A 22,285-nucleotide genomic window follows, 5' to 3' on the forward strand; every position below is an offset into this window, starting at 1 on the left:
TGCATGCTGCTACAAAGGGTAAAATCCACAGAATGGGAGAACATATTCACCAACACATCTGATAAGGGGTTAATATCCAAAATTTATTAAAAACTTACAAAACTCAAAACCAAAAAAAACCCAGACCATCCAATTAAACAATGCACAAAGGACCTGAATAGACACTTCTCCTTCTGTTTTTAAAAGGTGATTTGGCCTTCTTGTTACTGAACTACCAGGAACATTTAGATAGAATATGGAAAAATCTAAAAGAAACAGCTAACATAAATAATGCATAACACTTAGAAAACTTGTAACTTTATTTTCCTATATGAAAAGTGTGAAATATTTCCAAATCCTTACATCTTTTATGGGGCTTTTTTTCTGTAGTAGAAATATTCATTTTAAGAATTGCATTTTGATTTTGAAGAATTACTTTTATCCATATGAACCAAATTGTATTTCCTCCCTTTTCTGACTTTTTTTTCACCACAGCCATATCTATGGATGCTTTTGGTATAGATTTATTTAGCTAGCAATTCAGGTTTCTAAAGTTTATGGAACAACTTCAGAAAGTGACTATGTTTTCCCTTAGGATGGTTGTCATAAAATTGTCTATCTCATAGTATATATTTATATCTTGTCACTTCTATATGATAATCTCTGTGCCTCTAGAGTAGTACCAAACAGCTTTTGACCTGATCAATTCAACCACAAGGGTAAATTGGTTGAACAGAACCCGTACAATTTTAGATTAGAGTCTAAAGTTTAGATTGCAGATATGATAGGAGTGTGTATATATATATATATATATATATATATATATATTCCACCATATATATATGGAGAGAGAGAGATAGATTTTGGGACTAGTGTCAGCCACAGTAAAGATACTGTTCATTCACTGGGAAGATAATTATTTTAAATAAACATTAAAGGAATATGTGAATTTATTCACAAAGCATACTTATAAAAAGGTTATGCACAATATAGAAGTGTTACCTTTCTAAAAAATATGAAAAATATGTATCAAAATACCACATAGAGTCCTACCAATTTATGATTCTATGTGAGGCACTAGAAGAATAAATTAAATGGTCTTGACTCTTTAAGAAGTTTATATATAGCTTTAGGCAATAAAAACTAAAGTGAATATTTAGTTGATATGTGTGATACATATTATTTTTAAGCTAAAATATGCAACCTAATTGTATTTTTAATTTTTGTCAAGCAGTGTCATCAAATAGATAATAATAATCATTTTAATGAATAAAAGAAGAAAACCACAGATTATTCTTGTGATCAGGAGAAAAAAATAAAGAGGATTAACACAATAGTAATTACCTGAGCAGATGGATTCCTAATCCTAAAAATAAACATGCTAATTAAGCTACACTACGATATGACAAGACATTAAGGTCTTCTGAGTCTAGAGAGATTGCATTCTAATTTACTAGTGTAACTTAATTCTCATTATATTAAAAAGTACTTAATCAACCAAATCTTTTTTTAATTATCAAATTTATTTAGGCAGTTTTAGTGTTTCTGTAAATTCCTTCCATGTGTGAGTTTCTATAGGGATAGGCTTTGTCATTAGTGTATTCATGGTTTGCTCAATATTTGCATTTTCCATAGAGCAGGATTCAGTTTTGCTGTGTTTCTAACGAGACACTTTTTTCTGAATGTTGTCAATGGGTATTAACTGGAGAATGAAAGATCGTAATGCTGACCCTTTCAGAGCTACCTTATGTTGCCTTCTTTTAAAGACAAAAATAATCTTTATTAGTAATTAAAGTTTGCATTCCTTGGACTGATTTAGATGAGCTATATTTTTTGATACATCTGTCATTGAACATTTTAGAGAAATTGAACAGGAAGAATGAGAATAACAGACATAAGACAACGTGTGTTAGTAAGTAAATGTGAGAATCAGCAATGGAGACAGCTTCGTTATTTTCATACTTACACGTCCATGTGAAACTTAAATTACCTCATCAGTCACCGATCCACACAAGGTAGTTTTGGGGATGTTACCTGCAGTATGTACAATTAGCATGACATATCTTAATGGTAAAATGCATATCATTGTGAAAGAAATAGATTTTAGGGTAAAAAGAGTCATCTAGGGAAAAAATCTAGAGATGGTTTTGTTTGGTTTCTAATTGTTTCCCAGAGTGTTTGTGTGTAGGAGTGTAGGAATGAGCCTGCGTATGTGTGTGTGTCTGTGTGTGTTGGGGAGTGTATGCTATTTATATTTTAGCTGTAAACATCGTATGCACTTCTTTTGTATCAGGAGATATGTAAACTATATAAAAAGTGGTAAATATTTAAGACACATACAAATTTAACTCTCCTCATTTGTAATGTGATTCAATAAGCATTTATTGAAAATAATGATAGAAAAAACATGGCATTGGCAATATAGAGCTATACTACCTGAAAACATATATGGTCCCAAGCCCTTAGACCTTGCTTACTTAAAGTAGCAACATGAACTGGCAACACAGGCATTTCCCAGGAATTGCTAGAAATACAGACTTCCAGCCTCCACCCAGTCCTTCAAAACCAAAATCAGCATTGTAACAAGAACCTCTGGTGACTCAAATGTACATAATTTTTTTTTAAAAATCTCTTTTTCTTTAAGATTTTTAAATTTATTTTTTAGAGAGGGAAGGGAGGGAGAAAGAGAGAGAGAGAGAAACATCAATGTGTGGTTGCTGGGGGTCATGGCCTGCAACCCAGGCATGTACCCTGACTGGGAATCAAACCTGCAACACTGGTTCGCAGCCCATGCTCAGTCCACTGAGCTATGCTACCCAGGGCTAAATGTACATAAATTTTGCAAAGCACCGTTAGAAGATCATAATCTAAGGAAATAAATAGATACTGTTTTTAAAAGCAATAATTTCATAAGAAATACTCGAACACAGAAGTTACTAGAGATAATAATAGAGTCTAATTCTGGTTACAGGGATTTGCTGTAGTTTTGAATCTGCCTTCTTCTGTGTTATACTTTCCAGAGATGCATTAGCATCTCCTAAAGGTATGTTCCTGGTTAAATACATTTGAGAAACCATGCATGAGGCTTACCACTGCTGTGTTTACAGTAGTACGTCAAGGATTTTAAGAAGTCCTGAAATAAATAAGTCTGTTTTACTTAAGCCCAAGATTCCACAAATATACTTAAGGAAACTTTTATTTTCTTTGCATGGCATCATTAACATCCTTCAGAACTAACATTTTATGGAACACACTATGAGGAACACTGCGTTTATGAGTTTGCAACATTTTGCTCATGAATTCTTGAGTAGGATTCTTCTGCTGTCCATTAACTTCTCTTTTTTCTTTTCATAGTTAGAAAGTCTCCTAAATAAATTTAACCTTGAATATAGGTATGAACAAAAAATACAATTTAATTTTAACACAATGTACATAATAATATAGAAAATCTGAGGCAAATTAATTCAGCCTTTCTGTTAAAAACCATCTAGCTCTGGATAGATAAAGTTGTCTTTGAACAAACAGCATGCTAAAGCCTGGCCTCCACATATCATTGAAATTAAGCCGGATCCTGCAAGTAATGAAAGGAAAGTTTGGGTTAACTACCAATAATGAATAATTCATTGGTGAGATGATGAATAAGAACAATTGTTGTGACTAAGATAATGTTCCTAAAACTGACATAGCATTTATCGATTGAGCTAAGAGAGGGTAGGTATATATTTTGTGCTGGTAAATTGTAGAAATTCAAAACTTCCGTCACGGAAGAATAGGTGCATGGTTCTGTCAAGTTAATAGTAGGGAGCTCTTAAACCTCAGAAACTCAAAGGCAATCAAGTCAAAGCACGTGCCAAGGAATTCACAATTCTCAATTCTTCTTGTAGCTCTTCAGACCTGTCTTTCCTTTGTGTTGTTGATATTTAAATGTATTTTATAAGGCATTTCTCTCTAATTATAAAAGGAAAACATCTTATTCACTTGGAAATATTTTCAATATAGTTTTCAGATTTTTATTAAATAAATTTATTTGCAAAAATAACTACAAATGCAACTGCTGAATTTGCATTGTTGTAACTACAATTCATGTTTTAATTGAAATGTCAAGGTTTAACAACTGACATTGTTACAAAACAATAAACTACTGTTCAATTTTAAATCGTCAGTTGTATTAGAGCTCAACAATTAACTGTGAACTATATTTATCTCTAGGAAACCCCAAATCAATAATGATAAGTCTGTTTCCAATGCCCACTGTAGTCATTCTTGAAACACTGATCAAGTTTTAACGGATGAACAATGACATGTTAATTAAAAAAAGGGAAGACGCCTACAGTCTCTAACATTTGATTGGCTTAGGAGACAAAGGTTACCCCGCGCTAACACAAGACTACTGAGAAGAACAAAAAACTAAAAAACAAAACGAAGAAACAAAAAACCAACAGTAACAAACAAAATAAGCACTTTCATATTCACACATAAACAGACAACATTCCCACTGGACAACTCTTGAAAATGAATAGCAGACATCCTTAGGCAACATGTTTTATGTAGAAAGGCAAATATCAGTAGAAGTTTTACCACAGAAAAGTAATGACAACTGTACTGACTGCAGTCCTAATTCTGCAGACTGCAGGAGTAAATCATCAACACCTTTCACTAGTTCAAGGAAGACTTTAAGTAATACTTTGATCAGATGCTGGCTTGTTTTGTATAAGTTGAATAAAATGAAAACCATCAGTCACCATCGCTATCACAGCTTAAAAGAACCAAAAATAGTTGCAACATAAAAGAAGTAAACACTTGAGCAGAAGCCACCTTTGTATAAAAGTAAACATGACAAAACAAAAACAACTTATCATAATAGCTAAAAAAAAAGTGGGTCTTTGAATCAAACCATAATTGTTTTAAGGCACGTTAGAAAAACTCCACTTGTCTAGTTGCTAGTCTGATCAGGGCACAGGATAAATAGCAACACAAGGTCGCCAGCTTTTCTCTGTAGCCACTATTATTTCACGTGCCAACAAATTCAGTTGTCCTGTTTTTAAGCTTTTTATTAACATCTCAACAAACATTTCCATTCTAGCTGTTACATCATACCGGATAAAACACCAACAGTAAGGGCACATGAGGGTTTCCTGTTTCTGGATATTTTTGATGCTTTGTCACTAAATATGTAGGAAACTCTGTAATCAGGCAGCCAATTCAGTTATTATTAACATCTTTACAATAAAAGTTTACAGTTATTGTCTGACACAAACGCTTCCAACTAAAATCCCAATTTTAGATAATCTTTTCCACTTCACATTCTGCCCTACCTTTCATATTATTAAACGTATTTTTCTTGTCTGCATAGCAAGCCATTATGTAAAACTGCACAATCTTTATAGATGTTCCTAGTATGAAATCTCAGTTGTCATAAATTGCTGTTAAATATGGGCTTCTAAAGAACAGAATCATTATGAGAAGTTAGAGGCTTCAAAGCTCAACCAGTTCCCTAACAAATATTTGTATTTCTTTTTTTTAATATTTTATTTATTTATTTTTAGAGAGGGAAGGGAGGAAGAGAGAGAGAGAGAGAGAGAGAGAGAAACATCAATGTGCGGTTGCTGGGGGTTATAGCCTGCAACCCAGACATGTACTTTGGTTCCCAGCCCGCGCTCAATCCACTGAGCTACGCCAGCCAGGGCTAAATATTTGTATTTCAGTAGGTAAATTGTACTTCTTGACCCTTTGACTTCTCTGCATGTTGAGTCAAATCAACTTTAACACAATGAAATTTGTTTCGATAAACTTGGTTAGAACTTTTCCTCCCGTAAACGAGGCACTTTATAACTGGGTCTTATTTGAAAAAAATCTATAATGAAGACTGCAAATATTCATAGTTCAATGACTTTTGACAACCATGGCCAGGTTTTACCCACTTATCTGTCTCATCTATAAGAAGTTACTATCTGCCTTTTTCCTGTCCTTTAAGCTTAATGCCAGCTTACTAAAACCTGGGGAGGAGGCTAGCAATGATTTTAATGATGTGTAACAAACACTTAATTTGAAAGAAAACAATGATTTTGATATACTATATTCTGCAGCATGGATTCTCAGAATAGGCAATTATCTCTGACTTGCGCCAAATTTTTAGGAATAATAAACACCCAGAGTTTCACCTACCTGAGCGATTGAGTTATATGAAAATGCCTTTGACTCTGGTTTCATTGGCCCAATAACTCCAGTTTGTTTTAAAATATTAATCCCGCCTTACAGAGCTTTCATATACCTGTTGCTCTCTGCATGGCAGTCAGAGTGTGACTTCAAAGAAAGACAAAGCTCCCTGAGGGACGAGCCCTTAGTGAATCAGAGGCCGAACAGGCCCATGCAAACTCCTCACACACGGACATTCACCCAATGCGAAACCAGGAGACAGAATTTTCAAGAGGCTGAGCCACTATTTTCTTTTATCTAAATTTTTAACTCAAGAGAAAACAAAAAAACATGAGCTCAGACATCATTTGACGACTGTCCTCTGAGTAATCCAACCCTGGTTATTGAGACTAAAGTAGTCACTAAACTGTTTTACCAAATTCTATTGGCTGTTCCATTATGCTAAGGTTGACCCTCCTTGACATCAAGGTGATGTTTGTTATGTGACTTAGCTCTCTAGGGCTCAGTAAATTTTGTGGCGTTGTCAATAAAACCCAAAGAAGTTCCTGTTTTTCATAGAGAAAAGATAATTTCCACTTACATTTACAGCATGTCTTTCAGTATCTTTTTTCCAATTTACTAAAAATTTACACTTTGAACAATTTATACAAGCTAAAATATTATTAGATAAAAATGATAAAACTTTCTACACATGTTTCTTGTATGCACTAAATAATATTGGAGAAAAGTGTACATCTAAGGTGTATGGATACACAAGGTAGGTAGAGAACTAAATTCTAGTGAAGAGACTGGTAAGTAACGTGAGTATTGCTAATGCTGGTACTAGAAACACCCAGCTTCAGGGAAAAGAATGCAGCGAAGTGCTGCATTTCCATTTTTCATCACTAAGAAGGACACTGATTAAATAAAAAATATTGTAAAATTTACTGAAAAGAGAAAACTTAAAAAGTATTTTGTGGTCAATACCTGGCTTCACATAAAGAAAAAGCTTTAGAAAAGTCCACGTTCACTTGGCTAATGTTCTTGCTAGGTATATGATGGATGAATTCAGTTGTTCAATTTGTGGGCAGAGGAAAATATGAAAGTAGTTTCTCTTCTTCTTGGACTACTGAAGTGACAGTAATGTCATTCATATGGAAAAAGACCCAAAAGAATATGTCACAAAAACACATCCAGTGTTTTAGTCCCTGTAATTTTAGAATGATAAAGCCTATGATCAGTCTTTTGGTTCAATTACCTGACCCATCTAAAGAATTTGTATGCCCCCAGTTTATATATAAATATATATTTATATTACACAAATATTATATATGTGTATATAAAATCTATATAAGTAACATATATATAAATACCTAAAGCAGCCCACCAATGTGATGCCAAAGGGAATTCCAACATAACTGCAATAGAAAAAAATGTGTTCATTTTCAAAACATACATTACTTTGTTACTCATAAAGAAATACTTCTGTTTGGGCAAAACATATCCACATAAAACAGAGAAATTTTATTTCCATCCATGAAATCAGGTACCCCTAAATTTGCCCTTAAGTCATAGTCTAAAAAGGTCATTTGTCAAGTCAGATAGTTTAAACTTCTCTCCTAGAAATGATGTTATAATGATCAAGTCTCAGGCCAGCTCACCACGTTGATTTGAAGGGACAGACATCGAGGACGGTCCTAAAACCATCCTGCACCCTCAATGCCTGGTTCTTTCTGAAGTTCCAAGCCGTTTCACTGTGAACTCCATTCTGTTGAGAGATATTTGTGAAGCATTTTCTGTGTTCCACGTGTTAGACAGTTAACTTGTGACTTTTCTGGATCCAGAATCAACTGCTTATCTTAACCTTGAAGACTGAACCACCTGATGCCCCAAGCCCTTTTGTGAGTATCCTGTGTCTATCTTCCACAAAATATTAAGCCCCCAAATAAATTAGAGATCGAAGATGGTGGGAGTTCAATGGTCCTCCAAGTTACTGCAAGGTTTTATGTCTCAGGAAATTGATGCTAGGGTATGGAGATTCTGGCATTTTCCAATAGCAGTGATGCGGGAATGTAGCAATTCATTTGAAAATTGTGTGTTCTTAAGTTGAAGACTGATTAAACCTTGAATAGACCAGGGCACTAAAAATATGAGTGGTTTAAATTGTTAGTAATAATAACTTTGAATTAAAACTTGTGGTTGATTACCACCCATACTTTGATTAGTATGCTTTTTTTAAAAAATGGTTAGACAAGGGAGAAAAAGTTACAATGGAAGTTTAAATTTTGAAGAAATGGATTAAGCTATCATTCACTCAGAAATTATTATATGCTAGACACTGTGTCACATAATTTATCATCCTCACTGAAACTTCACTAATTATCCCCCATTTAGTAGAGGAGGCAACTAATAATGTAAGCAATACTGTAATTTGCCTAAAGGCTAACCACCTAAGAAAAAAGTAGGATGAGAATTTGAATCCATTTTCTTCTGACTCCAAAGATTACAGGGAGAAATAAAAACCCTTCCATCTAAGAACACAGTAACTTTTCTAAAATAACTATCTGGTGTTGAAAAGTTTGCAATCCTTTGAGCACAGGTCTCGAGTTCCAGTTCCCAGTCCTCGGTCAATTTCTGCCTTAGGGAGGATTTTCTAGGAGAGTATTCTTATCACAGGCAAACTCTCCACAAGTTAATAAGTTGAATGTGGAACTAGAATAGGAAGCACCTACATTTCAATACAGCTTTGATTGGAAGATGTAGCTAAGGAACGCCTTGCTGAGGAAGTGATAGAAGAATTTGGTGGGGAGGATGAATAAGGGGAGGGGGTGAAGATCTTTCACCATCAGGTTTTGTTATTTAGCCATCAGAGTACCATCTGCATACAACAAAGTTTTGTTTACTTTATTTTGTTTTGCCTACCTGTTGAAGTGATGGCAACATGGAGAATAGTTACTGAAATAGCATAATCCCACACCCATTCTTCCACAATAAGAACAAAAAGCAATCCACAAATGAAGTAGGTGACTTCTGTTGAGATTAAAAGAACTGAAAATAAAAAGAAGAATATAACTATTTGGGATAAGCGTAACTAACAATTCTGAAATACAATTAGTAACAGGACCATTACAAGTCTTTCAGCAAAACAAATTCAGTAGGAATTTTCTTAATACTCCTTCTCTTAACAACCCTCAGATTTGGAAAAGAACTTTTAATATATTCCATCTTTTAATAATCATTAGACTTATAGAAAAATAACAATATATAATTTCTGTTTCACATTCTTTATACTTAGCATTTTAGAAAAGTTATAATGTAACCAATGCATGTCGATCTGTACTTGGATTGCAAGTCTCATTTTTAAGATGTATTGAAAAACTAATGAAAACTTCAATTCTGAGTTTTCAAAAATAAAAAGGAAATGTAAAAATGTGGTAAACTATAAGGTGTTTTTGATACCAATCATAACCTAACTTGGAAATAAGTTCTTTGGCATCTTTTAATAAAGCAGTGCCTTCAGATAGTCACCTGGGAAACATAACCGACAGCCATGGATGAAAGAAAGCCTCACAAAGGACTCATGTGGATGGAGACACTCTTCCAAACCCACCAGTTGTTTCAGACTGGTTTCCCTGAACACACACGAAGAGCCAGGACCACATACAGGTCAGGATCACAATTCTCTGACAGCCTTCAACATGCGAAGGGTTTGCCTTTGTTTTTAACATGAAACTTTAAGACACTAGTGGTTTGAAAGAAGATTCATCAAACTGCAAAGTGACAAATAGATGTGATATATCCCCAAGTTCCCTTTGTAATAATATCACTTTCCATAAATATCATCTCTTTTTTCTTTAAATATGGCAAATGATTGGTAAGTTCATATAGGTCAGGAGTTGATAAATCTAGGCAGGCAAACTCATATTTTTTAGAAGCAAAAAAAAAATCTCACACAACATTACTTCTGTTATGCAGAAGTAATTTATTAACCAGCAAGCCAGCAATTGCCCATTGGATGAGCAAGCCACCAAGTAAGCAAGTCCCAGGGGCCATTGTTGATTGAACAATGTTACCCATGTGAGGGGGTTGTTTTAAAGCATTTTGTTTGAATTCAGTAGTTGCAGCAGACCAAACTTCCTATGCAAATCACATTTAAAATCTGATTTCTTTGGTTGCAGGCCATTTTTGTATTTTTGCATATACTTTCCAAAAAAAGACGTCCAGTAATTTCTTAAAAAATGTAATGTTTAAAGAATTCAGTTTACTTCTTAAAAGTAGAAAGAAATTTAACAGAATGTTAAGGGAAATGATATTTAGAAAGCAAGTTTGGAATTGATTTTCTGCTTTTTCCCTTTTCTAATTGTATATACTTTATTTTTTGCTGAAAATATTTATTGTTTACACTAATAAAGAACGCATTTAACTCTCATTACTTTTATAGTAATTTTTGCCTTTGTGTGTACATGTGTTGATTGAATTTATTGGGGTGACATTGGATAGTAAAATTATATAGGTTGCAAGTGTACATTTCTATGATAAATGATCTGTATATTGCATTGTGTGCCCACCACCCAAAGTCAAACCATCTTCCAAAACTGTATGCTTTTTATAAACTTTCATTAATTTACATGCATTATTTTATAATGGAAAATGACATTCAAATCTAATTTTTCTAAAGATGGAGCAAACTCACCATGAATGCCCCTAAGACAAGTATGGGTGGTGCATATTCAATACAAATAGGTGTTATTATTAATATACATAAGGTTATGAACATAGTAGCTATTCATAGTTATTCCTTCAAAAAATAATAAACTCAAAAAAGAATTTTCATTTCTTAGTACATTTTTTCTTATCATTACTTTTGCAACAAGTTTTATACTATTTGGGGGAGAGCAATCAAACAAAGCAGAAATGTGTGAAGCAGAAAATGAAAGACCTCTGTCATCCCAGCTGGAAAATAACAGTTTTTTTGCATAATTTCTTAGTACTGACACCATGAATTTTACTCTTCTACAAAAATGAGTAACTATACTATACAAATTCTTCTGTAATCTTAATTTTCCATTTCATACCTCACAATCATCTTTCTATATCCGCACATCAAATCACTCTTCCCTTTTTATGGAAAAATACTTACTGCACAAAATTTTACCCATAATGTCTCCAAATAAAATTTCAGATAATAGTACTATCTACTTATTCCATTTATTCCATGCCATTCTTTTAGGAATAAACATTTTATAAAATTTTATAGCACTTTCCCACATTAAATTGTGAAGTCCAGTCTAAGATACAAATGCTGACAGAAAAGCCTGATATTTAAAAACAATTTATGAAGCAGAAAACTGTTTTGATTTTTGGAGGTATTTAGCTCACCAACTGATAAAGATTCAAAATGAAAACCGATTACCTTGATAACTTGTGTTGAGCCATGAGGGGCATGTTTTGAAGTCAAACGGTGCCAGGACACTGAGTTCATACACCCTGAAGATGGAGCAAATGAAAACAGTTTACTCTGGAGCAGGCGGTGCATAGCTTTGCACGACAAAGTTTGCACAGTGCTCTTCACACACAACAACGTCATTAGCTTTACCCTCTTTGTGGCACATTTAAAAACGGGCTGACTTGGATGGCAGCCAAGTAACCTCTTTATCTACATTGCCTTCTTTGTCCAATTAAGTCCACAGTGTCCACCAAGTGTATTTCATTGTACTTGAGATCCCCGCTGTAATCTTGGAAGTCCCTTCCATCAAATGTGGGAGGAAAACCCAATACTGCGGCGAGAGCACAGGGTTTAGAAACAAGAACCAGGCTCTAATCCTGATGGAGTTGTTCACTGTGAGCTTGGGCATGTCACGGAACCCCCTGGGCTTAGTTTCTTATCTGTAAATTGAAACGATTAATCTCTGAGATCCCTTCCTGTTCCAAAATCTGAGTCTATTAAGTACACATCTTCTGCTGTACCTAAGTTTGCAGTTGTGTGCAACTGATCAATCAGTTAGCTGCCTTTTGGAGCTTTTACTTCAAATCCCTGGCCTCTGACTCACATTAACTACAAACCCTGGAAACCCCATGCTTAGAGAGCCCTGAAGATTCTCAGCCCTTCTCTGCTCCAGGCACAGCCTCCCCACCTCCAGACCCAGGCGACCGCTAAGGCGAGTGTGTCAGCTCCAGAAGCTTCCTCAGTGGGGTTGCCAGCAAGCATGCTTCATGACATTCTTCCCATCGCAAAACTTGGTGTAATTAGTTTTGGCACTAAATTTCATATTGAAATGGTAAAGCCTAACTCCTTGCTCACAAAATAAAATGAAATTGTATAAACAATTGATTTCTAGGGAATTATTTGTAAAAATACATAATGTGTTTTCAAGTAAATCAATGTATTGACAACCTAAGTTTGTAAAGACAAAATTCAACCATAGCAAGACAAAGAAATTTCCTGGGGGGAAAAGATTACACATTTAAGTTAAAATTACATGGGTTACTTTGTCCTCACGATAACCCCCTTTTGGATTATGACCTTCCTTAGACAAATGAAGACAAGTGAAATCAAAGAAGCTCTATCACTTGGTCAAGAAGAGCAGGAAGATTTTAAGAACCTGGGCCAAAATGCAGATCTCCTGACTTACAACCCAAAGCGATTCCCAGTACATACAGGAAATATTTCCTTTGAATGTATATTATCTCTAAATTCTCTTCTAGTTCAAACATCTTCTGATCCAACACAGGCGGAGGGAGTGAGAGCTTCACTTTTTTCCATGACGATTCTCTGGTGTGGTAAAAAGATGAGTCCTGCCTGGTTCTATCCACTGCGTTTCATGCGTGTTACTTTTATCATTTTCAGTGATGGTACATTTGCTCATTTTCACTTTTACAAAAGTGAGAAGATATACATTTTTTAAAAGTTTGCATCCTCTAGTTCATAAAAGCATGTCAAGTATTAAATATGAACTCCTTTCATGGTCGACTTTAGCTTTCTAATGCTGTGTGAAGGCAATGTGCTACTTACTGGAGCGCCATGCAGCCCACGCTGAGGACCAAATAGTACACAGTGTAGAAGAGGATGACACATATAAGGAGGTTCTGCAAAACAACCTGCAGAGAAGACAGATGTGAGACCCAAGAGCCTGAGCTTCTTCCCACGGTTGTTGGTAACAAGTCGGACAAACCAGAGACAATGAAAGACTACTCGATAGTACTGGCTGGCCTGGCTTTGCTCGGAGACCCATACGGTGGAATGGACCCCAGTGAAAGTGCTGCTGGCCAGCGGGGCTGGCGTATTTCACGTTTGCACCAAGGGTTAATGCCATATACAGATCCATGCCTCTTACCCTCCATCTACCACAACAAACTCCTGAATGCCAACATTTATGTTTTGATAAATGATGATAAAAATGATAAAAATGATTCTAAATCTCAGTGGTCAAAATAGTAAAAATATGATGGTGGCTAAGAAATTTTGAAACATATGAACCAAAAAATACATAATAGCACAACAGTAATTAAACCTGTATGTAAGAACTCACAGAACAATTGGCTGAAACACAATAGATGATCCTGAAATGGACCCTACCGCTTAACGAGACTTAAGAAAAAAGCATGGCAGATCAATGGAAACAAGGTGAGTTATTCAACAGATAGCATGGTGAAAATTGTTTAACTTCTAGGTAGAAAAATTCCTTTAGATTCTAGTCTTGCACCAAACACCAACATAAACTTCAAATGCATTAAAGTATTAAATGCCAAGAAATAGAATGGGAGAAAATATTTGTAACATGTATCATAGGCAAAGGATTGATATTTACAATAAAAACAAGACAAACCAATAGAAACATGGACAAAATATAAAAATAGGGAGTTTACCTGCCTAAATATTTAAAAAGGCAATATACAATCGAAAATGTGCTGTACTTTACTATTAATCTTTTAGAATATATTCTTGTGAATATAATAAAAATGTCAGTATGTCACATGAGGGTTTTTCAGTTTATTTTTTTCCCTTTTGGATCTTTAAAGAAAATCATTTTGTTCAATCAATACTTTAACACCTCACAGGCATTCCTTTTCTCTGAATGAGCAAGTCACCAAATTTACTAAGCCTTTTACTTTACCCCAGGTACACAAGGAGCCCTCCCCTGGAGGCTAGAGGATGAAAGAGGTGGCACAGAGCACACAACAACCAACTGGCCAAATGGACCAAATGTACAGATTTACCACAAACTTATTTGTTCCAACTATCTAAAAATGGGCAAACTCTTGGGCCTAAGAGGCCATAGGAAACCAGGACTACAGGTTCCCTTCAGAACCCCTTCAGGATTGAATGTGGGAGGGGAGACATGGGTAGGGCAGGAGAGAGTAATGGCGGGGGAAGGGGACACCTGTAATTGAACAACAATACAAAAAAATTTTTAAATAAAGAAAAAATAATTGTATTGAATTACTAAAGAAAAAACACTTTAGATGCCACCCAAATGACTGAACACAAAACTTCAGTATGAAGCAATTATTATTGCACTTTAGGAAAATCCAGAATTTAAGAATCAGAATTTGTAACAGTCTAGATTTAGCTACTACCAAATTTTTTATTCTTTAAAAAATGTATTTGGATCCCAAATCAAAGAAACTGTAGAATAATTATGATGACATTTATGAGACATTTGACAACTTGATCTTGACTAATATTTGATGATGTTAAAGACTTATTAATATTTTAGGGTGTTATAGTGATATTGTGTGGTTTTGAGTCCTTATTTTTTAAAGATACTTATGGAAATATTTGCAAGTATAATGGCATGATGACTGGTAGCTTCTAAATAAAAAGTAGGGAAAGCAGGTGGACATACAGGTGAAACAAGGTTGAACTTGATTGGTAATTGTGGAACAGTGTGACGTGTGAATGAAATTCATGATACTATTATATTTATATTTGCATGCTTACTTTTCAATAATAATTTTGTAATAAAAATTCTCAATAAATCTATTTAGCAGTGAACATATTTACAAATCTTTAAAATGTGGTTTTATTAATGAAAATTTGAGGAATGTCCCAGTTCTTTAGCAGCTGGTGTAAGGAGTAAACTTTGTTTAATACACGGTCTTCCATAAAGGTATATTCCTTCTTACCCTTGATGTTCTCTATTTATTGTTTATTAGTTTATTTTGGGTAACCTGTGGTCTTTTTTATTTTCCTTTATACTATAATGCATTAATATCATAACTCTTAATGCTAAAATTGCCCCAGACTTGACTAGTCTGAGCAACTACAAGATACCGTCTGTGTTTAGTTTACACATCCTCATTATTTTCTTTGTACTTCTTTGGTCTCTCTCACAACCTGGCATTCTAAAAATGTCATCACTGTATTGCCATTTCCATTTTTTCTATTTGTGAGCTTTCTATCCTTTTCCATTGATCTCTCTGGCCTCCTATCTATTTGTGAAATAATACCACACTGTTTTAATTATGAAAGCTTTATAGTAAGTTTTAATACACCCCTTCCCCATTGTTCTTTTTTCAGGTTTCTCTTTGTCATTTTTATGTTTACTTTGTCATATATACTTCAAAATCAACTTCAATAGCTCCATAAAACAACTTTATGTTATTTTTATTGGGATTATGCTAAATGTATTATTAAGGTGGGAATAAATACAAGTTTATAATGTTATGTTATCCAAAACCAAGAAAAATTCCCAAATTTATTCAAATATATTTTTGTTTCTTTTGAAAAATACTTTTTTTCTTAAACACATATTATACACTTTCTGTTAAATGTATTCTTAAATTCTTTTTGCTAGCAATATAACCAAAGTTTTATCTCCTGTTACATCACCTAATTAGCTATTCTTTGTGTATGTAAAACATTCTGATTTTTGTTTTAATATTCTATTACTTTTCTGTATTTTTATGATAGTGTTTTTATTGATTCTCTTGGATTTTCCAAACACACTACAATGTCACCTGTAAATAGAAAGTTTCACTTCTATTTCAGTTCTTATGGATTTATTGTTTTGTCTAGCCCAATTACATTATTAGTACTTCTAATATATGTTTAAATAGTAATAGAGTTAGTGGGTGTCTGTTCCTTATTCTTGGCTGTATTGTGAATGCCTCCAGTATTCTGTTAGGTAATTTAGTGGCTTTACAGCTGCACTACGTGTGTGTGTTTGTGGGTATATGTGTGTGTGTAGTTTTAGATACATATTAACACCAAAGAATAAATAATCAGTTTCTACTTTATTCAATGTTTTAATTAGGAATGGTTGTCAAATTTTGACAAAGGCCATTTTAGCTTCTATAAATATAATCATGCGATTTTTCCACTTAGACTCACACACATGGTGAATATGTTAGTAGATTACCTAATATTGAGCCATCTTTGTATTTTGGAGGAAAATCACTTGGTCATGATGTTTTACTTTTGTAATGAGCTCTTGCATTCTGTTTGCTAATATTTCATCTAGTGTTTCTCCATATTGTTAAGTGAGATTGATGTGTAGTTTATTTTTTGTGGTATCTTTACAAAGTTTAGATGGCAATGGAATGCTTGTTTCATAAAAGTATCTTGCAGTTTTTCTTTTCTATACTTAGAAATAATTGAAGTAGCTTTGGGAGTATATGGCCTTTGCAGATTTAGGAGAATTCCCCTGTGCAACCTGTGCCTGCCTCTTTTACAATAACCTCTTGTACTTGGTCTATGAAACCTGGGAGCTCTTACATGATTTTACAAAGCAGAATGCTCCCATTAACTACAGCAGATGTACTCTTCTCCACAGAGGGAATACAATATATTCTTCAAGCCTTGCTCAGTGTTATATTCACACTTCACCCCAAGTCAAGGTCAAAATCGATCCTGCCGTACTTCTTTGCATCCATAGCATTGTGCATCTGTCTTACAGATTTGATCACCTGTGTCGTGGCGTACTTGTTTATGGAGGTGCCCACTTCTCTAGACTCTCAAAGACAGAGACAGTGATTTAATCAGTTTGATTCTTCAGCCACAAAAATAATGTGTAGCTCTTGGTAAGTGTTCAATACATATATTTTTAATAATAACAAATGAAGAGAAGAAAAACAATGAAAACCCACTTAGTCTATAGTCTATTTGTTTAAAATGTGGACCCTAGGGTCAGATAACGCTAGGATTTCTTTTCCAGTTCCTCACTCGCAAGGTATGGCATTGGCCACTTACACTCTGCATTTTGTTCTACTCATCTGTAAAATCTTGCAGGAGTTCTGTTTTCAGCACACGCATGAAATTCCCGGCATAAGTACTCTATGTACTTAGCAGATCACTTGCCCTCTACTTCTCCCACATGAAAGCCTGCTGCTTGGTTCTTCAGACAATTCCTAGGGTGACCGTGAAATACGGCTCCCCGACCTGTAGTATCCTAGCACAGGGTCCAGTTTGCTAACAGTGCTCTCCTCTGAAAGTGTCTGTACTGGTGAATTCTCCAGTTCAGGTCAACAACAGCTAGGAAATGCAGGGATGTGTTGTGCCTCTGACATTTTTACTTGCAACATTTGTTTTACAATTGTAATTTTATATTAGTTTAATGCAGTTATGAAATGTGTATTCTACCGGAGTTCTGAACAACAATGCATTGTATTCTGAACAACAACGTAGCAGTCCTCATACCTGGGCTTTCTTCCCAGTTCCTGTGCAATTTCCCCAGACAGCAAATTAATTAAATGGCCTTTGGCCATGAGTCTTTCCCTTGAGTCAGCTTTTCTCTCATTTAAAATGTAAGGATAGGGGGGATTTAATTAGCCCAATGCCTGGCACATTGCATGCACTCAATAAATATTTGTGGAGTCTTGGAACTCTCTTTAGACAAAGGTTACTTTTGCTATTACTATTAATTTATGAGCATATCAGTGATTCCTGTGCTGATATTATTGACACTGAACAGGACTTAAGAAAAGTTAACTCATAACTTACAGGGATCTATCATAAGAATTCAGATGAAATTTCAACAACTCGCTTATTTTCAACATATTCACTATTGGCCTAATGTTCTAAGTCTGTGATTTCACATATAAAACTCTGGGATTCTAAAAAGGTGAAAAAACTGCAGCAATTACCTAAACATTTTCCCCAGAAGGTGTGCATATGTAAGCCCAGACTAAATATAGAGTCCTTAGTCCCCATTCTTTACGTAAGCTACTTAAAGGAAAGGATATTATCTTTTAATTATTCTCTCTCCAGCCAAGTTATATTGCTAGTTTGATACCAAAACTATATTTCAATTATAAACAGTTTAAAATCCTTTTAAAAATACGTTTTTATCTAAAATATCTTTCCTGATACAATTTTTTTTACTGATTTAGAAAATGTTTCCTAGCTGTTGCCATACATCACAATTCTTACTGATGATGTGTGTTGTGAGGATGGCAGTGAGCAGAAAACACTTGAGAAAGTGCACACAGTGCTGATGTTTTACTAAAATGAATACAACATTAATCTGAAATCATAATTTAATTTTTAAATAAAAATCTGATTTTCCAGTGTCATTCCCTGCAGGCCAGGTCTTTATAAGCCTGTGTGAAATCATTCAGCTGTTCTGAGACTTTGCATATTTCCTTGTTTTAGGTGTTTTGATTTTTTTAAAGGGTGTATTTGTATGCAGAAATAAAATACAGCGATGAACACTACTAGCCTGAGGGGGGAAATAAACTAACACACCTACAGCTTAAAAATGTTTGAATACTCTGCCTCTAAAGATCTTGTGCATCCTTTAGAAGTTGGAAAAATAAAAGCTGCCTCTTACCACAAAAAAAGACTGAAGACAAACTGTCATGATTTCAGAAAACAAGAGCTGAAGTACAGGTGCTAATACTAGAAAGTTCGCCTGTGAGTAACATGGTCCCTCCAAAATCACTACTATTTAAACGTTTTAGATCCTTCCTGGGCCATGGGTGCCGCTCTGTGGTCTCCATTCCCATACCAGCAAGAGAGCTGCAAAATGTTTTCTGCATAGGACCTAGCCAAAAGTGAAACAAGTTGCTACTGAAAGAGAGAACATTTATAGAACATATTTGCTTACATCAGTGCTAGGCAGTAACAGAGAGAGAATGCAAAGAAGAATTCTCTTTACCTTGCTTGGAGCAACTCTGACCTGGAGAGCCATGTACACACCCTATGTCAATGAAGTGGTGAGAGCCACACTCCTTATGTCGACGACATCTGGAAACAGAGACAATTGTCACTGTGAGCTTTTCAATTACTCTTGAAGACTAAGCATGAGATGCAATAGAGCAGGATGATTGGATTACACAAAATGAGACAGAAGCCATCTGTGAGCCATCCGTAAGCTACTGAGTGCCAAAATGAACATCCTTATTAGAAAACTGAGTTCTCATACCATTTGTAGTTTGGTCAGATTTGAAAGATGAGCTGATTGTTTTTAGACACTGCTGCAAAATAGGCAGGGACTTGAAATTCTCCCTGGCTGTATGATTAATGTCTGTCTCATACTTAAATTAGAAACATGGGTTTTCAGTTAGGAGGTCTTGAGATTGTCTTCAAAGGATGCTGCTGCCATTCATGGTGAAGCGTGGCCTGTCCCCTGTGTTTCCTTCTCCAGGACCACAGACTTCCAGAAAGAGAAATCATTAAACCCCCTTACATCATGGTAAAGCAATATAAAAACTCTGACTGTTGGAAAACAGAAAGATTTTATGCTTTAAAATGGCAGCCTTGCTACAGCCAGTGCAATAATTTGAGAACTGCCTGTGTGCAGTACTGGAGCTCTCTCTGTGGCCCGAGGCTCCAATCCAGAACCAGTCTTTCCCTGACCATATCTCAGAGGCCCTTCCTCTTTCGATGGACACCCTCTTACAGATGGGAATTTACCTGTGTTTTGTGGTCCTTCTCCCAGTTATAGCATCCTAACTTTCATACAGAGTACATTCTGCAAAACATAATGTTTTCAACAAGCCCAGGATTTACTGTTTTTCTTCTGGAAATATTTTTAAATCTGAGTTTCATGAGGTATATTAATAACACCATCAGTGTTCTTGTACTGATAAGCGTCAGACAATTCCTTTAATTTGTAGGTGCCCTGTGTCTCTGCTCACATGGTGAGTTTTTGCAGAGAAAGACTCCCTCTTCTGCCTGCTAATAACTTTGTAACAGCTCCCAGTATCTGCTTCAGATGTTGGCACAGTGGACCCTCAGCAAATGTGGTTTGATTGCTCAGATCCTGTGCCTTGCCCTGTTGTAACAGCAGTGGGCCAGCTTTTTTTTTTCCCCTAAAAAGGGCAGGGAGAGCTCCCCGGAAGTGAGACGTAGTCCAGTGCTGAGCGCAGGTCCTGTGCTTCACGTCCTCTACTCAACACACTCAGTGTTCTGTGTGCGACTCAGATCCCAGTGGACTTTGGCTCAACAGTAACCACCCAAGAATTTAGCCTCTTAATACATAGGAAGCCCACACTAATTTCACTGCAACCATTCCAGGGGATAAAATATTGAAAAGTAATAATTTTCTGTTTTGTTTGTGCATTTATACTGTTCTTTAGATTCCGCAAAGAAAGGAGATCATATAGTACTCGTCTTTCTTTGACAAGTTCTCAGAGCATAAGACCCTCTAGGTCCATCCATGCGGTGACAAATGGTAATTTAAAAAAGGAGATTTTAATTTTCTATTATCACATTAGAAAAATTAGATAGCCAATAGAGTATATTGGGGAGAGATTGTGTATATCTGAGTGTGGTCACAAGTACAACCATAAACACCTTTTATTTGAATGACTCTTATGATCTATTTTGAAAGTCAGGCATGATATGGAGACAAACACTGTGTACATTCAGTCACTCTAATTCTGCTTTCCGAGTTTGCCACCAGACTGATAAAATGTGTACCCAAGTAAATAGTATATATGAATGTATATGTACATATATGTACCTGCACATACATATATTTCTTTTTATTCAGCACACTCATATGGAAGTGAAGGAATAAAATATGGAAAACTCTTCTAATTCTTGGATTCTGAATTGTGCTCCTTGACATTTTATCATGTTCTGAAGTATTTTCAGTCCCTTTGTATCAGTTGTATCCAGAGTTCTTTTTAGTAAAACCTACCTTAGCTACTAGATAGAGACATTCTGAAACAAAGGCTTTAAAGAGAGATTTTCAAGACAACAATACCTAAGTTAGAACTTCCTGCTCATAAATGCAGATGGGAGAAGGAGTTTCACCCCACAACATCACCAAACTTGAATCTTTGAGGCCAGATGTTTCTAAATCCAGAAAATTTTGAATTTTAGACAAGTAATAGGATTAATATAACATATCGTATCACACACCCAAGGGGTCTGGAACTTTACTCTGTATTCAAACACATTGTTCAATGGCAAAACATGAATATTCACTCCAGCTGGGATAAATAAAACAGGTAAATAATTTTATGTCAATTCAGGTAAGGTTCTGCCACCAAGCTAGCTCAGATCCAGCACTTTTCTACCACCAGAAGAGAGACAAAAGTAATTTTAGAACTTCTTAGGTTTTGGCTCCATAAACAACAATTGTGGGCAAGAACAAATTTAATCATAAGAATCTAAAAATTGAGGTTAATGACTGAACTCCAAATGCATATTTTTAAAATTCATAATCTTGATTATATATTTTCCATACCATTTAGTTCCCTTACACCCCCCTCCCCCCAGAATCACCACACTGTTGTCCATGTTCCCGAGTCCTTTCTCTTTTTTTGCTCAATCCTTCCACCCCCTAACCTCCCCCCACCCTACTAGCTGTTCCCCATCTATGAGTCTGTCTCTGCTTTGCTTGTTAAATCAGTTTGTTCATTATATTCTACATATGAGTGAAATCATATGGTATTTGTCTTTCTCTGACTGGCTTATTTCATTTAGCATGATGTTCTCCAGGTCTATCCATACTGTTGCAAAGGGTAAATTTTTTTTCTTTTTTTTTATGGCTGAGTAAAATTCCATTGTGTAAATGCCCCATAGTTGTTTTATCCACTCATCTATTGATGGGCACTTGAGCTGCTTCCATATCTTGGCGATTGTAAATAACATTGATGAACATGGGGTGCTTATGTTATGTCTAATCAGGAACCATTGGGACTGGCATTCATTTCTCTAAGGAGTTTGGCTAGGTGTGAATGCCTCTTCTGGTCAGGAGCAATATCTACTCATGATCAT

At 35.3% G+C, this 22,285-nt stretch overlaps 1 protein-coding gene across 4 annotated transcripts; it reads right to left on the minus strand.

Moving 5' to 3' along the window:
- Positions 1 to 2,963: 2,963 nt before the first annotated feature.
- Positions 2,964 to 19,400, minus strand: TMEM244 (transmembrane protein 244). 4 transcript variants are annotated; one of them, XM_036024691.1, is made up of 6 exons: positions 19,212 to 19,396; positions 13,127 to 13,212; positions 11,528 to 11,601; positions 9,037 to 9,162; positions 7,488 to 7,532; positions 2,964 to 3,550 (listed from the first exon to the last, which is right to left on the minus strand). In XM_036024691.1, exons 1-6 carry the CDS (start codon positions 19,242 to 19,244, stop codon positions 3,456 to 3,458), a joined length of 459 nt encoding a protein of 152 aa, XP_035880584.1. In that variant the 5' UTR covers positions 19,245 to 19,396; the 3' UTR covers positions 2,964 to 3,455. The 4 variants fall into 4 exon arrangements, with proteins under 4 accessions (XP_035880584.1, XP_035880585.1, XP_035880586.1 ...); XM_036024693.1 differs by lacking the exon at positions 2,964 to 3,550 and adding an exon at positions 5,330 to 5,419 and having other exon boundaries at positions 19,212 to 19,399; XM_036024692.1 differs by lacking the exon at positions 7,488 to 7,532 and having other exon boundaries at positions 19,212 to 19,399.
- Between the last annotated feature and the right edge of the window lie 2,885 nt (positions 19,401 to 22,285).

The sequence above is a fragment of the Phyllostomus discolor genome, chromosome 4, assembly GCF_004126475.2.
Source record: "Phyllostomus discolor isolate MPI-MPIP mPhyDis1 chromosome 4, mPhyDis1.pri.v3, whole genome shotgun sequence".
Taxonomy (NCBI): domain Eukaryota; kingdom Metazoa; phylum Chordata; class Mammalia; order Chiroptera; family Phyllostomidae; genus Phyllostomus; species Phyllostomus discolor.